This window comes from Xyrauchen texanus, chromosome 30, assembly GCF_025860055.1.
Source record: "Xyrauchen texanus isolate HMW12.3.18 chromosome 30, RBS_HiC_50CHRs, whole genome shotgun sequence".
Classification (NCBI taxonomy): Eukaryota; Metazoa; Chordata; class Actinopteri; order Cypriniformes; family Catostomidae; genus Xyrauchen; species Xyrauchen texanus.
The window spans coordinates 22,890,948-22,907,169 of record NC_068305.1 but is presented as its reverse complement, the minus strand read 5'-3'; the positions used below and the strand labels follow the sequence as shown (position 1 = coordinate 22,907,169).

Genomic DNA, 16,222 nt, shown 5'->3' with positions numbered 1-16,222 from the left:
TGTCAGTTTCAGTTTAAATTAAGCTTAGACCATTTATATGCTTCTTTGAACAGCCATCTGTGGAAAATCAATCAGTTAAAGATCAATGTTCTGTTTTACAGAGTAATGTGGTAATATGTTTTCATCACTGATTGGAGAGTCCTGCTGTCCTATTGACTTAATTTTGCATGTCTTTGCTTTATAATTAGGCTGTCAGCCATGATGTAGTCCAGCACAGCACTCCAGTCCAATCCCCACGCACAAAACTCCCACCTCCCCCTGGTACAATTGAGTCCATCAATCTAGATGCTGTTCCTCAGTCGGTCCCACGCTTAGACAACACTGCTGCCAAACACAAACTGTCTGTCAAACCGAAGAACCAGAGGGTGTCTCGCAAACACAGAAGGTTCACACAGGTAAATGGCAAAGTTTGGATAGCTTTGATATATTAAGGTATGTTAAAGAAACATATTTATTATATTTATTATATTTTAGGATTTTCAAAAATTGGATCTCTCTGAAATGCAAGAGGAAACAGAAACACAAATACACGAAGAAGTATTTGACTTGCCAAGTGAGGACTATAACATTATGCATAGGATCAAAGAAGATTATGAGCCCACTGAGAAATACATTAGAAAGCAACTTCATGAGGAGGAACAAGAACGGCTTGAGGTTCAAAGAAGTGAACAAGAGGAAGAGAGAAATAGGGAGAAACAATTGAAGATAATTGAGGAACAGAGGCTAAAAGAAGAACAAAGGCAAAAGAAAGAAGATGAGAGGAAGCAACAAGAAGAAGAGGAGAAAATAGCAACGGAAGAGGAACAAAGAAGGAAAGAAGAGCATCGATTAAGACAGGAGGAAGAGAGAAACAGGCAAGAGGAGGAGGAAAGGATGAGGAAAGAGGAAAGAAGAGCAGAGGAGAGAAGGCGGCAAGAACTTGAGGTAGAGCGTTTTCGTCTGGAAGAGGAAAGTAAAAGGGAGCAGGAGGAGAGAAGGAGAAAGGAGGCAGACAAACTTAAGATTCAGGAGTTAAAGGAGAAACAAAAGAAAGAAGAAGAGCAATGGCTTAATGAGGAACAAATACGCCAACAGGTGGAAGAGGCTGAGAGGAAAAGACAAGAAAAAAAGAGGGAGGAAGAGGAAAGAAAGAGGCAACAACAAGAAGAGAAAGCAGCTGAGAAGCAAGCGAGAGCCACTGACCCAGAGTGGAAAAGAAAGGCAGAAGAGCTGCGATGGAGAGAGATGGAGGAGAGACAAAGACCCTTCACTTTTAAGGTGTCCTCGGGTGAGAAGCAGATACTCTTCCAGAGGGTCAACCTTACTCCAGTTATTCCAGCAACTGGCCAACAAAGTGAAACAACAGCTGAAACCAGGGAGGGAGCCAAAGCCCCTTCACCAGGATGTGCTGATTCGCCTCTGTCTTCATCTCTTTACGTCCCTCATACTGCTATTCTTGTGACAGGGGCCCAGCTTTGTGGAACAGCAGTCAATCTTGATCAGATCAAGGATACAGCTTGCAAGTCCCTTCTTGGTCTTCCTGAAGGCAAAAAAGCCATGGGCATTCCACAAACCAAGAGCAAAACATCTCCAGAACGTAAATCTGAAAAAATGAAATCCTCATACGAGTCTTCCGTATCTGCAGACCAATCCAATGCTGCTGTACTAGCGGAATGGGCAAGTATCCGATCCAAAATATTTAAGGGTGCCGATGATGGAAAATACAATGAGAATCTAGATGAGAGTCGCAAGCAGTCCAAGAGCAGACCAATAAGTGAGGATCTAAACACAGTGCCATTGTCTCACACCAACCTCAGGAAAACCTTGTCAGCCAGTGCTAAGTTTTCCATTACCCCAGCCAGAAAGAAATTCGCTGCTTCTAACAGAAACTCCGAAATTTTCAGACAGGTAGGAAGAGAGGGTGAGAACACAGAAACGACATCTATAGAAACTCCCTCTGTCCAAAAGGTAGATTTGCCTTCTGTAGGTACCAAGATCCAGAACAGGGGAAATAAGTTTGTCCGTATTGCAGATAGTCCTGAAGAATGCAAGTTTGCCAAAGACTTCCCTTCCTTTCTTGTTCCAAGTCCACCACATGGAACCTCCAAATCACAGAGATCTGAGACTGGGTCCCCAAGTTACACAGAATCAGAAGACTCAGACACAAAGTATGAAGGTGTTCAGAAGGATCCGAGTTGTAATGAGACACCCTCACCTTTTGGAATCAAGCTGAGAAGAACCAACTACTCTCTTCGCTTCCATAATGAACAATCTGCAGAGAAGAGGAAGAAAAGGTACAGTGCAGGAGACAGCTTTGAAGGGGTCCCAGTGCCCTTAACCTCCATTGACAAAGACTCTGACACATCTACACTCTCTGAAAAGTCAAGCCCAGCTTCTCCCCAACAAGAGACTGATGGACACCAACCCCCTGCAGCACCAAGTAAAGAATCGCAAACAAAGTTTTTCATAAGTAATCTCCCATCAGCATACAATGAAGGTGACAACATTGTCTCAAAGCCTCCACTTTACCAAAAACCATCTACCTCCCCAAAACCATCTGAAGGTGCCACACCTCCACACTCTCCTCTCCCAAAACCAGGCAGAAGGACTTCAGGGGACATGATTTCCCAAAGAACAGGGAAATTTGAACAGGTAGCTGCTGAGTGGAGCGACGAAACTTCAGCATCTGGACCATCCCGGAGAAATGGAGAGGATGAGGTAAAAGAGAAGAAGTCATTTTTTCCATCCATCAGCATCCCTTGGAGAGAAAAAACAGATCGCAGGACAGAACTTATTAAAAGAGGTCAGAAATATTCAAGCACTGTAGACCTATACCCATTGAATATATGCATTATTTTGATAAATACATTCCTTGTAGAGAGTACTAGAAAGATTAGTAGAATACAGTTGGCTCTAAAACTGATTCTAGCTCTTCTTGTTTACTTAACACATTTTACATTCCTTTCTACTTCACAGAAAAACTCTCTCTGCAGATCAGACACTCCCTTGACAGCTCACAAACACAGGAGAAAGAGGCAGGACCATTGTGGGTCAATCTGGCACTGCAGAAACAGAAAGGATTCAGGGAACAGCAGCAGAACCGAGAGGAGAGGAAAAGCCAGCGAGAGGTTAAGATGGCTGAGAAACAGGATAGAGACAGAGCAAGCGTATGTAAAAATTATAAATATGGCCACACAAGCTACAATGGCAACTATTTACACAGTTGGTTGCTGTACGCAATGTTGTTAAACTAAGCTAGTGTTAAACTGATCCTGATCATAACAATTATGTTTTAGTTGCAACTGGAGAAAAACATAGGTGTTGTTTGTCTCTGCAAGGTTGAAATGGTCAGCCCCACTGAATATAAAGGCAATAGAAGTTCAAGCCCCCCCAAGCCTCAAACTGCAGATGAGAATAAGAGACCAGACACACTCCTGGCCCGCTTTGAACGACGCGAGAACTTGAAGAAAGCCAATACCTTACCCAGCTCAGTCACAGGTGAAAATCTATTTGATTTTCTTAGGTTTCACTTAAGTAGCTGTCTACTGGAGTTGTTTAAATATTGACTTATGGGTCTTACAATTCATGATGTGGGGCTTTACAATGGAGACATCCAACCCCCAAAAAGAACATGCTTTCAATAAATGCTAGAAGTGATTAGTAACTCTAGTCACTGCCAATGAAAAATTCTTCAAACAGCAATTTGTGGAATCATAACGGTTTATTTTGTTTATTTTGACAGTTGAAATAACAGACTCTACACCCTCTCCGCCAGCAACGAAGGATGTGACAAAGCGCTTCCCGCCTGGTGACACTACACAGGTTTCTACTGAGCCTGCCTGGCTCGCCCTCGCCAAGCGTAAGGCCAAAGCCTGGAGTGAATGCCCACAGATCATCAAGTGATCCAATATTTCTGACCCAGTGAAAAAAGCAAATAAGTACCATCCACTTCATCTAGAAATCACTGTACCCCAACTCATCTCTGGCTCTACAACAAACAACTATAGCATTACAAGTCCCTATTTTACTTTTGCTCTGAACATTCTACAAATAACAAGCAATCAGGCATTTCCTAATAATTGGTATTTTTATAATAAAAAATGTATTGCCATAATGACAAATCATTGTCTATACACCATTTCTTTAGAGAACCAATGATGAAACATATTACCTTCTCCAAAAGCCAACCTGTGTTTCTTCTGGTTTTCAATCAGTAAAAACAATTTTTGCAATAATGTAAATCAACAGGATATTACACCATTGTCTGATGCAACCAATCAGACAACACCAATCATTTTTCTCAAGAACAGCCCTTCATATCTTAACAGCTTTCAAAGTTCAGTGATCTTGTTAACAGAACATAATCAGTGTAAAACACAATGCATGTCAAACTGTTGGTCCTAGATATTACTAAAACAACATAATTATCAATACAATGTTACACATTTTAAATAAAACAAGACACTATGTTGTTGCTTTGGTGACAATTCTGGGAAGCAATTCAAGGGCTAATAACACAATTGGTGAAACCTAAAAAAAATGTCACTCCTTACTCCCACAAGCATGTAAATCAGAAAAAGTGTTTTGTTGTTTTTAACTGTGGGTACCGTTTCTCATGTATTCACTCAAATATGTTGGCACCAATAGAACTTGTTGATGGACAGATATGGTCTTCTTTTTTGTCTAAACTTATTATTTTTTATATCTTGGCAAAGTGTAAAGATCTTCACTGTGTCCATGACAACTGTGAGTACTGTCATTGTAACTTGCAAAAAAACCAACATCAGCATGACAGCAGTTTACTCATTTAATTAACTCTGAAGTTTCCATGTCAGCATTGTATACAGTATATGCACTTGAGCAGTGGTGTCAATTGATGAAAAATCTACTTCTTGCAGTGTCTATAGCCAACTGTTTCCTTAGAATTGGTTGCCTGGGATCACAAACTGCCTGGTTGCTGTAACATAAACAATGCTATCCTGGCGTGGCGTGTGCTAGCATCTCTTTTACCTCTATAGCAAAACCTGCAACATGGCTAAGTGATGGGAGATCAGTGTTTCAAATGAAACATCTGAGGGGGAGTCAGAACAAGAGGTCTAACCAAGGAGAGTGACCCTTAGAAAAAGGAAGCATTTCCAATGAGTTCATTGACTAATAACAGACATCACCTCAATGTGCTTGAACCCCAGGTTGCTCCAAGTGGATTGTCTCTGTAGGCGAAGCTGTGCCTAAAGGTGAACTGTAAGTCACTCTGGATAGAAAGTGTCTGCTAAATGATGGAAATTACTCAGCAGAGCGACAGACCCCATAATCTAATGTAATGTTGTATGTATGTATGTATGTATGTATGTATGTATATATAGAGGTGAAATGAAATGGCCTGTATTCCTTTGGAGACCTCCTCAACTGCAGTCATGTCACTTTGTTTTTACATTGGTCGTGTGCAATAGTGTAGCGTAAATATGTATGTGTTGTATGTGATCTGAAACAAAAATGGTTTGTTGATAATTGCACTTTTTGTTCTACTTTGGAAATATCCATCATGGAAAAAGTGACACACAATGTTATGAAAAATAAAAAGGAACATGTTTGAACACTGTGATTTAAATTCCATTTTTTTTTCTTGCCCAAAACATTTGTGCCACCTGAATACATACATACATACATAATACCGACTACATCATTGTAATTCACTAATTGATTGACAACATACACTGCATTCAGAAAGTATTCAGAGCCCCTTTTTTTGTTATGTTGCAGCCTTATGCTAAAATGCTATAAAAAAAATAAATAAAAAAAAACACAATCTACACTCCGTACCCATACCCCATAATGACAAAGCAAAAAACAGATTTTTGATAACTTCGCAAATGTATTAAAAAGAAAAAACTGAAATATCACATTGGCATAAGAATTCAGACACTTAACCCCAGACCCTGATGCACCTTTGGCAGCGATTACTGCCTTAAGTCTTTTTGGGTATTAGGCCACAATCTTTGCACACCTGGATTTGGGGATTTTCTGCCAATCTTCCCTGCAGATCCTCTCAATCTCTGTCAGCTTGGATGGGTCTGTTGGTGAACAGCCATTTTCAGGACTCTCCAGAGATTTTCAGTTGGGTTCAATCTGGGTTCTGGCTGGGCCACTCAAGTACATTAACAGAGTTGCCCCTGAGCCACTCTTGCATTGTCTTGGCTGTGTGCTTAGGGTCATTGTCCTGTTGGAAAGTGAACCTTCATCGCAGTCTGAGGTCCTGAGCACTCTGAACCAGGCTTTCATTAAGATATCTCTGTATTATGCTGTTCATGACCAGTTCCTGCTGCTGAAAAAACACCCCCACTACCACTACCAAGCTGTGGGATCTTTTATAGACAGTTGTGTGCCTTTCCAAATCATGTCCAATCAATTGAATTTGCCACAGGTGGACTCCAGTCATAGTGTAGAAACCTCAAAGATGATCCAGAAAAATTTGATTCACATGAGCTAAATTTCAAGTGTCATAGCAAAGAGTCAGAATACTTATGTCAATACGATATTTCATTTTTTTCGTATTAATAAATCTGCAAAGATATCAAAAATCAGTTTTTTTCTTTGCCATTATGGGGTATGGAGTGTTTGATTGGAACAAAAAAATACAATAAAATAAATAAATAAATAATTTAAAGCATTTTAGCATAAGGCTGCAATATAACAAAATGTGAAAAAATGAAGTCTGAATACTTTGTAAATGTATTTACCCAACTGCACCTGGGTTTGTTATTTTAATTAATCATTGTCTGCACAGTTCTAGACAGTAAACATAATCATTACGACATCCAACCACTAAAGAATGTCCCCATACAACAGGAGAGGAGAAAAGCTCCCCTGGCAAAGACATAGAAGCCTTCAGTGCACCTGTCTCTCCATCTAAAATCCACACTGTCCCATCAGTAGAGCACACAGCAACCAGTACTGCGAAACCCCATGGGGTGCCATTAAATACAAATGGAGTAGAGAAAACCTTGCCTGTGGTTTGGAACTGCCATAATAACAATCCATTAACAGCATTTAAACAGTAAACAAAGCTGTCATGTGACCCACATGTAACCGTCTGATTGGGTGATGGTAACATTGATTTGTTGCTGCAAGACGTTTTAGACAGTAGTTGATGACTGTTCAAAGATGCCAAGCAAGAAATGCATGGTGACGAGAAGATTGATCCTTTAGCAGAGAAATCCCATAACTGCAAAAGAATGGAACAAAAAAAGCATGGAAACAAGGTAGCATGGTTGCTGTTAAAAAGGGTTAAAAAAAATACAGTGGGCACAAAAAGGCTTCGGACACGCATGTCACACTTTCAAATTTTCAGATACATTGCACTGTTAACAAAATATCAAACCAAGTGGCATCTGCAAACAAATGATTCAAGAGTTTTTCTAAGAAGTAATTTAACTTTTTTTTGCAATGAATTTTAACCAACTGGTGTCTAGGTCATTTTTAGTTTATTAAGGGTTAGGGTTAGTTTTATGTCAGTTCCACTCAAATCCACCGCACAGGTTCATCAGATTTACTTCTATGAAAATCCTCACTTATATTTGCACAGAATTTTGTTTTGCGTGAACCTCCGCAGACGATGCGTGCAACAGAGCACTTTAGATTCTGTTAGTCTTTATGCACTCTTCAGGAGCTGCTCTGGGTGTACTCCATGGAGCGGGATTATTTAATGAATGCCACATGCCTTTTTTTTTTTTTTTTTAACTCTATAGCTATTGTTATACAATTTGAAAGCTGTTTTAAACTCACCTTAACTCCAGAATGGCTTAATCCAAAAACATGTCCATTGACTGAACAAATGAAGACACAAGTATCAGAGCAGGATGGAGATGAGAAAAAAGGAACACTGCTGGTGTATGTCCACAAGACTTTTCCACTGTCCTACACACAATAACAAGTTTTAGATTTGAGAATGAGAAAAATCTGATTTTTAAGAAATAATCCTCTGAGATTCCCTAAAACAAAAAGTCTTTCCCAGCAAGTCTTTCCTAAGACTTGCATTACAATGCTTTACTAATATACTACTTATGTTTCAGAAGTTGCTTTTTACAAAATGTAAGGTTTTAAAAACATTTGTAAGAGCATATTATTTGTATGTTTCCATAGATCCAATAAACAGAATGTTTCAGACTTCAACATTTAACACAGATATGTACATAATAAATACATGACTGAAGAAGACACCAGTGAAGAATGAACTCCTGGATTAAATAATTTACTGGATTAAGACAGTGGAGATTCCCTCCTAGAGTACAACAGTACAACTTTCTTTGAGACAAGTGGATGCATGGGGATGAAAACACTGCTCCTCCACCACAATAGTGCTGCCATATACAGCACTTGGCCTAGGACAAATATAAAAATAAACATTTGGTTATTACATCTAGGTCTATAAAAGTAATATCAAGGAGAAAGACAGTAAAGCTAATTTAGCATTTAACAAAACTGTCTGATCAATGAAAAACATGATTTGTTGGGAGTATTTCTCCTGCAACTTACCAGTGGGTTTAATGCGTAAATATAGCCATCATGGGACCCTGCTAAAACAAGTCCAGTTTTAGGGTCTACAGTAGGAGAACTTTTGACCACATCTCCTGTCTTGAACATCCATAATGTCTCCCCACAGGATACATCCAGGAAATACACATTTCTGTCATAGCAGCCTGAAAATCAGGGTTAAACACAGGTAAACAAACAACACTGTGACAAGGCAATATCTCCACATATTCAAGCTAACACAGATATTACTCCACGTTATTATCAAGATTCCCACAATTTCAACCAATTTCTATGACATTTCCCAAACTTTTCCAGTTGTTCATGAATCCCGAATAAAGATCTTTTAAAACATTTTACAAAAATTGCTGTGATGGATTTGAATGTGTATGTCAGATACCAATCTTTTGAATTAAATTAAACAATTATAATTACTAGAGTACAAATGTCTGCAAATATAATTTGAGCAAAATACTTGAATATTACAGCAGAGCAAAACAATATTTTTTTTTAATCTACTATAGAAATGTCTATATGCATGACTTTTCCAGGACAGGAAATCAAATTTTAAAAATTCCCTGGTATTTTCAGGTTTTCCATGAATGTGGGAGCCATGTAGATCCCTTACAACTCTCCTTTTACAACTTCCTACAAACCTACTACCAAAAGGGTTCCACATTTTGAAATGGCAGCAGAAGACTCCAGACGATCTCCAAGGATACGCTCCCAGATGACCTCCCCGTTGGTCAGGTCAAGAGCCTGCAGTCTATGTGAGTGAGAGCCAATAAACACTGTGGTTCTCTCGGGGCCCACCAGCAGCACGGGAGAGGCATCCACACATCTGCCTGTGTCCGAGCTCCAGAGGACTCGGAGGCCAAGAGGTAGAGCATCAGGAGAATCTTCCCTAGAGGATGCAGTCATTTGACTACCACCAACATCTTGAGGGACATGCTGCTCAGTGACCTTTTTAACATTGGAATTATCCTGAGGTATCTCACCAAGTTCACGTGAAGCATTAAATATTAAATCCACTTTACTGTCTTCAGAAGTTTCTGTCACTGTAATTATGTCTGAGAAGTCATTATGTTGTCCTCCAAGAAGATCGATAACCTCTCCAGCTCGCCTCACAACTACAAATCCCGCAGTCCTTTTCACTGAGGGAACTACAAAACCCATTGTGCTTTCTGGGACACCCACTGTGGTCATATCCTTGTGCAGTCTTTTTGGGGAAAATACAGAGGCAGAATCTTCAAGCAATCTTTTCTTTGATGGCTGGATTACATTGTTATCTGCTTTGGTCATGATGTGGCTTAGCACATCTGAGAAAGAGCCATCTAATATGACTTCTAGTAGGCCCACTGAGGTTGTCCCCATGGCAACAGTGAGCTCATCAAAGAGGCGCAGGGCCTGAAGGGAGTCTCCTCCACTTAACATAAAGTGTTTATCCTCCTCAACCACCACATCATTAGCCAGGCCAAGACACTCCTAAACATAGATAAACATACAATAGTAACAGTTAGCAGGCAATGGGTAAGATACACAATGATTTAAAGTAATCCTTTAAAGACCCCGTGAAATGGCTCGACGATAACTTGATGATTTTCTTTCCACTGTAGATGCATTTGCTATTGAAACAAAGCTGAGGGCAGAACATATTGTAGGCTTAAGTTACATCACAGGCATTAACCATGATATGCTACTTGGCTGAAAGTGGTATTGGAGACATTCTCATTCTAGACAGCATTTAATTGGACAACAATCTGTGTAGTGCAAGACGAGACATTGATATGTGATAAAGATTTAAGGTTAACTTTTTATATTCTCCCCAATTTGGAATGCCCAATTCCTAATGTGCTCTAAGTCCTCGTGGTGGCGTCATGACTCACCACAATCTGGGTGGCAGAGGACGAATCTCAGTTGCCTACGTGTCTGAGAACGTCAATCCGCGCATCTTATCACGTGGCTTGTTGAGCGCGTTACCGTGTAGACATAGCACATGTGGAGGATTCACGCTATTCTCTGCATCCACGCACAACTCACCACGTGCCCCACCAAGAGCGAGAACCACCAGGTGGTTACCCCATGTGATTCTAGCCTCCCTAGCAACCGGTTTGCAAAATATTTGGTTGCTTAGGAGACCTGGCTGGAGTCACTCAGCACACCGAATTCGAACAAACGACTCTTGTGGTGGTAGTCAGCGTCTTTACTCACTGAGTTACCCAAGCCCCCGGCATACATGTGGCTTTAAAGCAAATAGACATGGACTATTAATCCAGCTCCACACGATTAGTACTATTGCTTGTGTTTATTCAAAAAGTGTGAATTTGTACCTTCCATAATGTCTGTAGTTTCAGTCTTATGGTATCAATGTCTTTTTGTACAGTTTGTTTATCTGTGTTCTGTCTTTGGGTCTCACACATCCTCATCAACTCGTCCATGGCAATTTTACCTAATAACACACGTAGAAAGGATGTAAAGACTATGACCTCAATTAAAACATACTTATCTGACTAAATTAGAAAAAAAGTTATTGGCTTATATCCTAAGGGACTGGTGCTCGCTTACCATGAGAGGTGAGTGGAAGTGCGGAGATAAACAAGATTGTGTCTGGAATGCTATGACTGGCCAAAAACTGAGATAATGTATGGCGAATTTCTCCTTCAATAACTCTGAGGGAGGAAGAGGAGTCTCTTAGGTCTTCTACTTCAGCAACCACTTCAGAGGCCTCAGTAGAATCTTGAAAAGGCTTTCCATGATGAATTTCTGAGGAGGAGGATGAAAGGGCTCTTGGTTGACCTGATGCAAGCACTATAAATGCCACCAACCTGCTATCCCCACTCAGGCTCACTGTACACGCCTCTACCTGGGGTAAATTCTCTATGATCTGAGGACATAAAGAAATAAAAGCAATAGAGATTACTAGACGCTACTCGTCATTTTTTCTTGTAGATACTTGTACATTTACAAGTCTTTATATTACAGACAGGTTACATAGAGCTTACCCGCTGCAGGGCATCTAGATGCACCCGCTGACCAAATCGCTTGACGAGTCGATCCTTTCTTCCCAGGAAATACAGATGGGAATCGCGCACCTGCACCCAGTCACCAGTAGCACGCATCGTTCCCCCGACTACAGTTTCCTCTTTGTCTAGCAGACACACCCTCTCCTGACCACCTAAATACACACAAAAATACACTGTTTGAATGTGTGAAGTGCATCTCTGACCCGCATTTGTTACACTTATTAAGTGCATTTGTGAAGCTAATCTATGCAAATTGCTAATTAAAATAAACAGATATTACACAGAAGCCATAATTTTTCTAGTGACTTTTGTTTTAGATATTTGTGCCTACCAATAAACACCTGTCCTTCTCCATCAGTGACAAAATGTCCAGTCTCATTTCTCACTTCGATTACAGTATCCAACAATGGCTCCCCAATGGGCACAGATACATCAGTTCTGTCAAACAATACATATGAGATATAAACATAGAACAATTTAATGTTGTGTACAGTGGTAATAAAAATTATGTCACCAACTCTTTAAGACATCCAAACTGATCTTGACTCTTAAAAGCAATAAAGCTGAGGACTTTGATATCAATAATATCTTTGGATTGTTCACTTGATTTTTGATCAAGATAACACCATAGTCATTATCATGGAGCCCCTTTTTCCTCTTAAAGGAATAGTTCACCCAAAAATTGTAATTCTCTCATAATTTACTTTATCCCCATGCCATCCCAGATGTGTATGACTTTCTTTCATCTACTGAACTCAAATTAAGATTTTTAGATAAATATCTCAGCTCTGTATATCCATACAATGCAAGTGAATGGGTGCCAAAATGTTGAAGCTCCAAAATTCACATAAGTCACCATTAAAGTAATCCAAAAGACTCCAGTGGATAAATCATTGCATTCAGAAGAGAAATGATAGGTGTGAGTGAGAAACTGATCAATATTTAAGTCCTTTCTTACTGTAAATTATCATCCCTGCTCAGTCAATCTCCACTTTAACGTTTACATTCTTCTTCTTGTGTTTTAGATGATTCACATGCATATTGCCCCCTACTGGGCAGAGAGAATATTTTCTGGCAAAAAAGGACTTAAATATTGATCTGTTTCTCACCCACAGTGATCATATCACTTCTAAATACATTTATTAGACCAATGGAGTCATACAGATTATTTAATGCTGCCTTTATGTGCTTTTTGGAGCTTCAAAGTACTGGCCGCCATTCACATACATCAAATGGACCAACAGATCTGAGATATTCTTCTAAAAATCTTTGTATTCTGCAGAAGGTAAAATGATCTACAATGGCATGACCCTCACCCTGAGTAAATGGTGAGAGAATTTTCATTTTTGGTTGAACTAATCATTTAATAAAGGAGCTCAAGTTAAAAAAACTATCAAAGGTTGCAGTTGGCAAAATCTGAACTATACTGCAAGTATCCTGAATTAATGTATGACATTTAATAATAATAAAACAGTAGAATAAGTCAAAGAATCCTCATTCACACAATGAAGATAATACAACAGAACTGTTATTGCGATATTCAGCTTAGACTCCAAGTGGCAAATCAGTGATTCTAGCAAATAGGTTTAGCTTGTCAACAATCTAAGGTTAAGCAAACATAAAAGCAAATAAATAAACCTGGTTATACTCCTTATGCTGTCAAAACAAACTTAATGAACATACACTGGGAGTATCTGTTTAGGATAAACAACATCTGGTTAGAGGCTGGTTGCAACTCACGTGTCATCTGAGCATAGGAGTTTGTCTGGGACTTTGTACCAGCTTGCCCAGCAAGAAACTTCTGTGGTGCCATAAAGATTATAGATGTGTGTGCTATTGCCTTCCTGCCTCCAGCTCTTGAGAAGAGTCAGAGATGGACATGGCTCTCCTCCAAAAGCCAACAACCGTAGGGATGAATTTGCACTAAGCACTTCCTCCTGCAATGCACGCCTTCCAAAGCGCTTCACAAGAGTGGGAGTTGCCTGGAAACGAGCAAGATGAAGTGTGAAATGAAATGGAGTGCTACAAAATGTGTAAAAGGTATAGTTCATCCAAAAATGAAAAATCTCTAATAATTTTCTCACCCTTATGCCATTCCAGACGTGCATGACTTACTTTCTTTTGCAGAACACAAAGATTAGAAGAATATCTCAGCTCTGCAGGTCCATGCAATACATGTGAATGGTTACCAGAAATCTGAAACTCCAAAAAGCACATAAAGGCAGCATAAAAGCAGTCCATACAACTCCAGTCTTTTAATCCATTCCTTGAGAAGTGATATGATAGGTCTGGGTGCAAAACAAATCAATATGTTTTACTATAAATTCTACTCCCTGCCCAGTAGTTGGTGATATTCACAAATAATGTTCAAAAAAACTATAGTTAAAAAGGACTTAAATATTGACCTGTTTCTCACCCACACTTATCATATCACTTCAAAGACATTTATTAGTCCAATGTAGTTGGATTACTTCAATGCTGCCTCTATGTTATTTATTTTAGTTTTTCATTTTTGTTAACACATGATTTCCTGTAAAGCTGCTTTGAAAGCGTGTTGTTAAAAGCGCTATACAAATAAAATTGACTTGACCTTTTGGAGCTTCAAAGTTCTGGCCACCATTTACATATATCGAGTGGACCAACAGAGCTGAGATATTCTTAAAAAATATTTGTGTTCTGCAGAAGACAAAATGTCATACACATTTTTGGTGAACTATTCCTTTAAAGGATTACTTCACACAAAATAAAAATTCGGTCATCATTTACTCACCCTCATGTAATTTCCAAACCTGTATGAATTATTTTTTTCCGTGGAACACAAAAAGAAATGTTAGGCAGAAAAGAAGGGCCTGCTATAGTTACATTTACTTTCACTGTATGGAAAAATATACAATGAAAATGAAAGTTGACTTAGTCAATAAGTTCCTAACATTCTGCCTTTTGTATTCCACAGAAGAAAGTCATATGGGTCTGGAACAACTTAAGGGGAGTAAATGATGACAGAAAATATTGAAAACAAATTGTTGATGCACGTAAATAAAAAAAACAGTGCCACAAGAAGCCACTCATTATCTCTGTAATCTGCATAATGCCCCAATTTCAATTGACAGCTCCCTCTACCAAAGTTAATTAAGATCATCTCTTTATTTTTATGAGTCACTTTTGAAAAAGCACCTGCCAAGCAAACAAATGGAGCGATAAAGTGTTTGACTGATAAAATCTCGATAGCTCCCGATGAGTACTAAGGTTAAAGGGACAGTTCATACAAAAATACAAATTCTATCAACTTAGTTGCATACAATGAAAGCGAATTGTGACTTAGAGGAACATTTTCTCTGTGACATCTCCTTTGGTTTCCCAGGGAGGAAAGAACGTCATAAAGGTGAGTAACTGATGACAGAATGTTTTGAACCAAAGTCACTTACCTGTAAGACTGTTGTTGCGTTTCGTTTGAACAGCACATGTGCAAGTCTGTGTGGCATCTTTTTAACAGCAGAGGGAACAATAAGGAGACATGCTCCAGAAGACAGGGCCAAAAATATCTCTACTACAGACGGGTCAAATGTTAACGGAGAGGAAAGAAACACAATATCTTCTGCAGTCATCTTAAATAGAGATCTGTAGAGAAGGCATGTCAAGAAAAAGACCCATTATGTCACACCCTATATATGAAAAGTATTATATCTCACAGCAACTGATTAAATATGCACAAAGAAAAAGAAAGGGGATAAGGATGTGCCCACCTTACCTTAGATGAATTATGTTAGGCACAATACACCTGTGTGGGACATTCACTATCTTTGGAAGCCCTGTTGTTCCAGATGTGTGCAAAACATAAGCCAATTGCTCTCTCTGGTGGCTCTCTTTGGTCATAGTAGAGTTGGAATGCTGATGTTCAGTCTCTGTCGGTTGAATGTGTGCATCCTGATCTCTTTGTATCTTTATTACAGTAAGATTATGCGACGACAATGTTGAACATACCTCCAGGGATAGCAGTTTGGAAAATGCACTCTGGAATTTCTGTTGGTTAAATATAGTATAATATATTATAATATAATATAATGTGTCAAACTGGCAAATGTATGAAACCTACATTAAGTAAATCACTCTGTATCAAGCAGAAATTCAGTCTGCACTTGTTCATCATTCTCAGGGTGCATGAAGTTGGTGAGGCAGGATCAAGGGGAACATATGCAGCAGGAAACTGCAGAACACTGTTCAGAAATTGTTAATAACATAGAGTGAACAAGAACTGTGCATAACACATCACACGAAGGTTATTTATTCTAATGGTAAAGCAATAAAATAAAACATTAACTATCAAGCACAGTGTACAGCTGCACTTTATCGTACCCAATAATCCAGACAGGGAGGAAGACGTCTGTATGGCAGAATAACCCCATGACGCTATCATGTTTCTGAACAGAGACGCGCAGATGTTCAGTTAATTCATTTGCTAGGGAAATTACTTCATCATATGTAAAAGACACACGCGCTGCGATGCTGCTGTCGAACGCGACAGCTGTTTCATCTCCATGCGCGAGCGCCGCCTCGCGCACTAGCTCTTGAAGGGATTTTGCAGTCATATCTGCTAAAAAATATATTAAGTAATAATTCTGTTCAAATCGTTAAATTACACTGTAGGTTACATGCCATCTAACGTAGACATATAAATACACGTCTACGCCATC

The 16,222-nt window shown here is 39.3% G+C and overlaps 2 protein-coding genes across 4 annotated transcripts in view; one reads left to right on the top strand and one right to left on the bottom strand.

The window, feature by feature from the left end:
* LOC127623677 (capping protein inhibiting regulator of actin dynamics-like) overlaps positions 1–3,884 on the top strand; it is a 37,406-nt gene extending 33,522 nt beyond the window's left edge. For both annotated transcript variants that reach the window (XM_052098117.1, XM_052098116.1), the window contains exons 5-9: positions 189–395; positions 475–2,782; positions 2,956–3,146; positions 3,318–3,477; positions 3,722–3,884. In XM_052098117.1, the coding sequence (XP_051954077.1) occupies positions 189–395; positions 475–2,782; positions 2,956–3,146; positions 3,318–3,477; positions 3,722–3,882 (3,027 nt within the window). In that variant the 3' untranslated portion in view covers positions 3,883–3,884. The remainder of the gene's footprint in view (positions 1–188; positions 396–474; positions 2,783–2,955; positions 3,147–3,317; positions 3,478–3,721) is intronic.
* Positions 3,885–6,743: 2,859 nt separating this feature from the next.
* Positions 6,744–16,213, bottom strand: LOC127623678 (beta-alanine-activating enzyme-like). 2 transcript variants are annotated; one of them, XM_052098118.1, is made up of 14 exons: positions 15,885–16,213; positions 15,625–15,745; positions 15,280–15,551; positions 14,957–15,149; positions 13,272–13,513; positions 11,863–11,969; positions 11,511–11,683; positions 11,074–11,392; positions 10,839–10,957; positions 9,165–9,993; positions 8,512–8,675; positions 8,232–8,357; positions 7,762–7,893; positions 6,744–7,201 (listed from the first exon to the last, which is right to left on the bottom strand). In XM_052098118.1, exons 1-14 carry the CDS (start codon positions 16,115–16,117, stop codon positions 6,749–6,751), a joined length of 3,483 nt encoding a protein of 1,160 aa, XP_051954078.1. In that variant the 5' UTR covers positions 16,118–16,213; the 3' UTR covers positions 6,744–6,748. The 2 variants fall into 2 exon arrangements, with proteins under 2 accessions (XP_051954078.1, XP_051954079.1); XM_052098119.1 differs by lacking the exons at positions 14,957–15,149; positions 15,280–15,551; positions 15,625–15,745; positions 15,885–16,213 and adding an exon at positions 13,647–13,761.
* Positions 16,214–16,222: the final 9 nt, after the last annotated feature.

Excerpts from the sequence above, each read along its gene's own strand:
- LOC127623678 (XM_052098118.1), bottom strand. The coding sequence starts at position 16,117 with ATGACTGCAAAATCCCTTCAAGAGCTAGTGCGCGAGGCGGCGCTCGCG. Across the intron at positions 15,552-15,624 it reads TACAGAGTGATTTACTTAAT|AAATTCCAGAGTGCATTTTC; the intron begins GTAGGTTTCATA and ends TTTAACCAACAG. Across the intron at positions 8,676-9,164 it reads TGGAACCCTTTTGGTAGTAG|GCTGCTATGACAGAAATGTG; the intron begins GTTTGTAGGAAG and ends CCTGATTTTCAG.